Source organism: Puntigrus tetrazona, chromosome 3 (assembly GCF_018831695.1).
Source record: "Puntigrus tetrazona isolate hp1 chromosome 3, ASM1883169v1, whole genome shotgun sequence".
NCBI lineage: Eukaryota > Metazoa > Chordata > Actinopteri > Cypriniformes > Cyprinidae > Puntigrus > Puntigrus tetrazona.
Window position 1 is genome coordinate 18,550,954 of NC_056701.1, and position 7,180 is coordinate 18,558,133.

General features: G+C 37.6%; 1 protein-coding gene across 3 annotated transcripts in view; it reads left to right on the forward strand.

The window, feature by feature from the left end:
* The first annotated feature begins 39 nt into the window (after positions 1-39).
* The window catches only part of LOC122341960 (lethal(2) giant larvae protein homolog 1-like), a 15,614-nt gene continuing 8,473 nt past the window's right edge, over positions 40-7,180 (forward strand). For 2 of the 3 annotated variants that reach the window (XM_043235682.1, XM_043235683.1), the window contains exons 1-9: positions 40-344; positions 476-606; positions 715-858; positions 4,097-4,259; positions 4,569-4,704; positions 5,853-5,907; positions 5,993-6,147; positions 6,384-6,601; positions 7,075-7,142. In XM_043235682.1, coding sequence (XP_043091617.1) covers positions 285-344; positions 476-606; positions 715-858; positions 4,097-4,259; positions 4,569-4,704; positions 5,853-5,907; positions 5,993-6,147; positions 6,384-6,601; positions 7,075-7,142 — 1,130 coding nt within the window. In that variant the 5' untranslated portion in view covers positions 40-284. The remainder of the gene's footprint in view (positions 345-475; positions 607-714; positions 859-4,096; positions 4,260-4,568; positions 4,705-5,852; positions 5,908-5,992; positions 6,148-6,383; positions 6,602-7,074; positions 7,143-7,180) is intronic. The other variant, XM_043235684.1, reaches the window with a different exon arrangement.

Here is a 7,180-nt window from a genome sequence, read left to right on the forward strand (position 1 = left end):
TATATATATACATCATATAATTGTATTCATTTCATTTCTTGTAAACTGTATCTTACTTAGTAATTGTCAGTTCCTGAATTCACATTACTTTTACAGTAAGGTCATTACTTTCTATGCACAGTGTGTATAGCAAGCATTTATAAAGTTTGCACATTGTTTGAAGAAAGTACGAATGAATATTTGATCAATTGAAAAAATAATTGATTCAATAATAGATTATGAAAGTATAGTTTGAAGCTTTTTCCCTTGACTGTGCATTAAGATATGGGGCTCCTGGGGTGGAGATGACTGGACTTCATAAAGACACTGCTGCTGTCACTCAGATACACTTTCTCTATGGACAGGTAAGACCATGCTTCAGCCATTGTAGCTTATGAGGTGTTGGTATGCGTTTTATTAAAGTCTAATTTTAAAGCTGACATTTGAACAGTTGACCATATGAAATGTGTTGTTTTTTTTGTTGTTTTTTTTATAGGGCAGGATACTTTCTTTGTTGGATGATAACACCATTCACCTATGGGAGATTGTGCAGAGAGAAAACCGATCACATTTGGTGGAGGTTCACAGCTTCAACCTTCCTGGCAGGCCAGGCATCGAGAGCACCAGGTAAACCTTTGTTCCTTATTTTGGTTGCAATTCCCCAAATTTGCTTAGCCATGACCTTTATCATCTTTTCCAAACCTGACCTGAATGTTGCTTCCTTCTCCCGTGTAGTGCGACACGTGTGACCGTCATGCTGTTGAAGCTGAGCTGTGATCTTCTTGCTCTGGGGACTGAAGGTGGCGGGGTGCACTTTCTGGAGCTGCCCAGCCTCACTTTGCTGAACAAGTCGCTGTTCCAGGATGAGATCATGCAGAGGTGAGAGCTGCTCTTCCAGTGCCCGTGTTTAGTTCATCCAGATGTTACCACTTTACTATAGCTGTCAGATTATGAAAAGGCAGGATTTTTGGGGTTTGTTAAAATGTGTAAGTGTAAAACTAAAGTCTCAGTTATATTACAGCAAAAAAGAAAAATTACACATACTACAGTAAAAAACACAGTATTGTGGAATATATTTCTATTGTTATATATTTTTTAAATGTCATTCATTCCTTTGATGGCAAAGGAATAAATATATCCAGTTCTCAATTTCAAGTGATCCTTCAAAAACTATTCAAATATGTGACCCTGGAGCACAAAAGCAGTAATAAGTAACACAGGTATATTTGTAGCAATAACCAGCAACACATTTTATGGGTCAAAATTTGTTTTTATGCAAAAAAAAAAAAGCATCATGTTCCATAAAGTTTTGTAAATACCATAAATATATCAAAATGTGAACTTCATTTGGACAACGTAAATTTTAAATGGTGGTCCATGGTCTCTTATACTGTTTGCTGCTCAAGAAACATTTCTCATTATTAAAACTGCTGCGCTACTTGATATTTATTTAATGTATATTTGATGATCTTCAAAAATTTTTTCATGATTCTTTGAATTTTGTAAACATGTACATCTTTACTTTTAATTTTAAATTTTTAACAGAATAAAAGTATTTATTAGTATAACCCTAACCCTGTCAGCAGTCACTCTAAAAAGGATTTTCTGAATGTTTCTCAGGGGACAGTGAGTATTTTTGTTTTAAACCTCTTTGACTCAGGATGTCTACACTGGACTAATAAAGATGGCCGTGCAAACAGATTCCATAGCACTTACCTCATAAAATAAGCATTTGGGGACTCCCACCCCATCTGAGAGGACTGTACATGAGCTTAGTGAAGCTGAAGCAAGTCCTTTTGTTTATTTCCTTTCCCTCCTTTGGCCTTATCCGAGCTGCTTTTGTCACACTTCTCTCATACACTTTGAACTGAGAATGAATCAAACTCCCTGATTCGCCCTTTCTTGTCCCCAGCTGTGGCTGTCTGTTACTCTGTCAGTAGGTTATATGCAGCTTGAGCTTTCCTGTCCCACTGCCAAGGCACAGACTTCACACCGGCACAGTTCAGAAAGGCCTCGATCTCTGTGATCTGATGGGATCTTTAAGCTGCTGCTAGTCAGTTGTCATTTGTAAGGATATTTATAAATATTTAATACACTGTTCGTTAAGAAGAAACCTGTTTTTCCAAATGGCTGTAATTATGTCTGCTACAAGGCAGGAAATCACACAAACTATTCATCTTGCTCTTTTAAGACGTTATTTAACTCCGAGATAAATTACAGCTTTCCCAGTGTACCCTGTTGCAGATATAGCCTGGGTGGCTAAATGTGGACTTCATTTGCTTCTGAGAGACCTTGAACTGCTCATTAACAGAGCACAATTTAAGGTAATGGGCATCCTATCTGAGCCACTGGTAATAAGTATGTGTCAGCCAGGAAACTACTGAACAAAATGCTTTTGTACCAAGTGCCAAATCTCTTGGGCCCCAGCCGAGGAGGCGTTTAAAATGGGGCATATGAGCTTTGCACACTCATCTTTGGGAATCAGCCGGATCTAGAATGCCAGAATGTAGTCTGTGGCTCAGTAGAAACATTGTGTTTTGTGGTATTGGGGTCTCTAGATTGGCATGTATACGCGTCTTATTGTATTTTAATGTCTTCAGAATACTTATAATTACAAATGGTGTGCTTGCAAGTATGAAACCGTATATGCATCCACTGGGGTACTCGATTAACTTCAATGAGAACTAGTTTGGAAAACTCTTAAAATTTTATTCTTCAGTTTTTGTAAATTAAGGGTTTTTATTTATTATTATCATTGTCGTCGTCATCTTATACTAAACATCTTATACTAAATACTTTAATGTTAAGATTATTTGACATGTAAAATGATTTGATTTTTTTTTTTTTATTGTATAATGATTGATATATATTGATTAATGATGTGTGGGTGTGTGTGTGTGTGTTTGTGTGTATAAATTTAATGTTAATATGAATATTATGTATAAATAAATAATATAAAATATGAATTGTATGATTGATTTAATTATATGATGGTTATGGTTGTTTTATTTTTTTGTAATTGCTCTATGTGATTTCAGTCCCTAAAATCATGAATAACTACCAAAATTAGGCAAAGATCATTTGAAAATCATAGTTCAATCCATTAGAACTTTCTAGCCTTGTTCTACACATTTTCAGTTATTTTCATTGTGTAAGATCTAAAATAGCAAGAAATTCCATTTACTTTGGCAATGTTCAACATTCTGAAGTGTTAATGCCATTTCAGTGTTTCCATACTAATTTCTGATTTTCGTCACGTACTGACTGCAGCGTGTCTTTCAAATCTGTTTTTTTGTTTCTTCAATTTTCTTGTAAAACCCTTCAGTTGTTTGTGTCAAATTTTGTTTGTTGTGGCTGTTCTCATCTGAAGCCAAGCCTCCAGACGACTACTCCAGTCCTCATTTTCCATGCTTCTTCCTCTTTTCCTCTTTCCCTTCATGGCTGCATCTCATCCCAACTCTGTGGGTGTACCATGCACATTCCAGCTCTTGAATCCATGCCACAGCCACAGAGGAATCCCGGACTGTGGCTTTTGATTGCTCATCATTTGTCTGGCTTTCAAACTGAATTTAAGCATGTCAGCGTCTGATAATGTTGTCAACTTCTGCTGTTACTTTTGCATTGAAACCACTGATACTTTTTTTTTTTATTTGCTTGTTTTTGACTTTGTTTATTGAATATTCTTTCCATTCACCCCATTAGACTCTACAAACATGAATCAAGAGTAATTGTTACCAAATGTTCAATACATTGTTCTCAAAGCTTGGAGCGTGGTTTATTCATCGCTCATTGAACCCTGAGACCTGCACATTTTTCCATGCAAAATGCTTTTCCACACAAGCCTGTGTTTGATTCGGTTGAGGAAAAAAAAGTGCTGAGTGAAGTTTTGCAGTAAGGGTTTTCTGTACTTCAGTAGCGCTCTGTGTTTAGGGAGTCAAGTAGCGTGTACTCGGATTTGGGGTTTTCAGCAAATAGAAGTGCAGTTGAGCAGTTCTACAAAGAGAATAATCTTCCCAGTGTTCCTCTGTGCAGCGTAGTGCTTGGTTTTGTTATCTGTCTGTTGGTTTCCTCAAATAAAAGTTTGCTATTTGTCATGTCATTCACATGCCTTTTTCAGTGTTCCAGAGGAGTACAAGTGTGGAAAATCATTGGGGCCCGTGGAGTCCCTGCAGGAACATCCTCAAGACCCTGATAAAATCCTCATTGGTTACAGCAGAGGTCTGGTTGTACTCTGGGACCTCAACAGTCGGCATGTAGACAACCTCTTCCTGGGAAAACAGGTGGGTGTTTTTGATGTCTCTCAAATGGTTTTCAACACGCTTTGGAGTTGTAGTTTAAACGCATTGAATTGAAATAGAAACATAGACATCAGGGTTTTAAAGTCTCTGTAAATGGCAAATATCGCACTGTAGACTTTCAAAGTGATCAGGTCAAGAGGTCTGTTCACGATTCATAAAAACTCTGTCTTTAAATCATCAGTGCTTGAAGTTAAGATGTCCAGATGGTTTAACTCAAACCTTTTGACTTCCTTTCATCGTCTTTGGTCTTTCTTTGACTCTGTGCATTGTGTGGGACTGTCACTCTTGCAGCAGCTGGAGAGTTTGGTCTGGGAACGGTCCGGGAACAGCTTTGTTAGTTCCCATAGTGATGGAGGATACATGGTGTGGGCTGTCAGCAGCAGCCTTCCCTGCACTCATGACCCCATCTCATCCACCATACCATATGGTGAGCCGAAACGCATGCCAATTACACACCCTTCCCTTTTTTTTGTTTCTCACACGCAGATTGTTTGTTACCAGTAAGTTTATTTTTACATAAGCAATTGCAATGGTGAAGTTACATTTTCCATCTGTCTGTCCAAGTGTACACTGTCGATCAAAAGTTTAGATTAGTCAGATTAGGTTTTTTTTTTTAATTCATCAAAAGTGACAGTAGACAGTAGGCAGNAAAAAAAAAAAAAAAAAAAAGAAAAGAAAAGAGTATTACATTCTTTGGCTGAGATACAGCTATTTGAAAATCTGGAATCTGAGGGTGAAAAAAAAATCAAAATATTGAGAAAATCACCTTTAACGTTGTCCAATTAAAGTTCTTAGCAATGCATATAACTTATCAGAAATTAAGTTCTGATATATCTATGATAGGAAATTATCTTCTTTAAAAATATCTTCATGAAACTCTTTTTATTTAATATCCGAATGATTTTTGGCATGAAAAAATTATAACATATACCATGAATTTTTGGCTATTGCTACAAATATACCTTTGCTACTTTAGGACTAGTTTTGTGATCCAGGGTCATATTTCACAATATTAATGTACTTGATCAAATAAATGGAGCAGTGGCGAGTAGAAGACATCTTGATAAATGTAAATGACTGAAATTGTACTAGACCTGGACCATGCAACTGCAGCTTGGCTTTGTCCAACATGCAGACTAAAGTGTTTGTTTAAATAAGACTCTGACTAGAATCAGACATTTAACATGCATGTAAAAGCACTTTGTGTTTTTAATGGAGGTGTAGTAATTGCAGTAGCCAGAAGCTCATTGACAACTGGTCATGCTGTAATGTTTGCTTAACCTACACAATGCCAGGAAATGTTGTTCTATACCAAAGCTTCAAGTCCGTTCAACTTTTGTAATAGGCCATTAAAATCCTTCTCCAGACCCATTAAAGGGATCGTAAACCTCAAATGCCCCCTTCACTATTAGCTGATGGTTTGTTGACACAAACCGCTTGGGGGATCCACAGATATTTTCCAATTTTTACCATGTCCTCTGCCAAGATTTTATGTCGTTTTGGTGGTTTCTCTTAAAAGTCTGTCTTTCTTGGTTTGTCTTTCTGTTTTCCTCATTTTGGTGTTCTTCATCTCAGGCCCCTTTCCCTGCAAAGCCGTGAACAAGATCCTGTGGAGAACAACAAAATCCGGGTGCGTGCTGTAAAGTGTGAGAAATGAAATCCCATAATCTCATGTTTGAGTTCTCTCAGGAGGGTGTCTTCTGTTGTGTCTGTAGAGCTCCTCTAGTGCTGTTCAGTGGCGGGATGCCCAGAGCCAGCTATGGAGACCGACACTGCTTGACCATCCTCCAGGACAGCAGCCACGTCACCCTTGATTTCACCTCGCGTGTCATAGACTTCTTCACCATTCACTGCACAGACAAAGATAAGGGTGAGTAGGCCACCCATGTTTACCACAGTATGTACATCATACCGCCCAGCACTAGTAATAGGCAATTGCTATTAAGCCAGCACCATTGTACCCTTGAATGGGGCACTTGGAGTTGGTTTGCTTCTGCGGAGCTATTCTTGTCATAAGTGTCCTATAAATCACCGATGATACATGCATAAGCTAAATGTTTATTTTTAATTCCTGTTCATGACTCGTTTTATTCTTGTGCCTCACAGAATTTGATGAGCCGTCAGCGCTTGTGGTTCTTTTGGAAGAGGAGCTAGTAGTGATCGATCTTCAGATGGCTGGCTGGCCCACTGTCCCTGCTCCCTATCTGGCTCCTCTGCACTCCTCTGCCATCACCTGTTCATGTCACATCTCAAATGTGCCTCCCAAACTATGGGATAGAGTGATCAGTGCGGGCCAGCAGCAGAGTCCTCTGCAGAACTATGAGGTGGGTCAATTAAAACCCCAAAATTAGCGCTCTTTCCCCACATGTCCTCTGTTTGAAATTTGGCAGAATGAATTTCAAATCGACTTGCAAATTCTGGAGAATGTGTAAAATAATGTGTTGACATTTTCCATAATTGACATGAAGTTGGCTTCCGTGTTTTTACATATGTATCGTTTTTCTTTCACTTCAGCAGAAAACTAAATATTTGCACTTAGTATAACATCTGTTATGTGTATAACATTAACGTCATAAAACAAACGCCACCCTTCATTTTTCTTTTCACTGCTATATAAATGAATTGATTTAATACGGCATGCTCATACTGTATTTTTAGATTTAATAGCTTAGTCTTTTCTGAAATGGATTTTATTTTATAACCACCAATAAAACACAAACCAGCATCAAAGTTCTTATTTAATGTTATTTCATTAGAAAATTTAAGGTNTTTTTTTTTTTTTTTTTGTGTTTGACAGAACTGGCCAATATGTGGAGGGAAAAACTTAGCACCTGATCCCAAGCAGAAGGAACTGCTTTTAACTGGGTGAGATTTTCTTTTCTATTTTCATTAAATGTTTTATT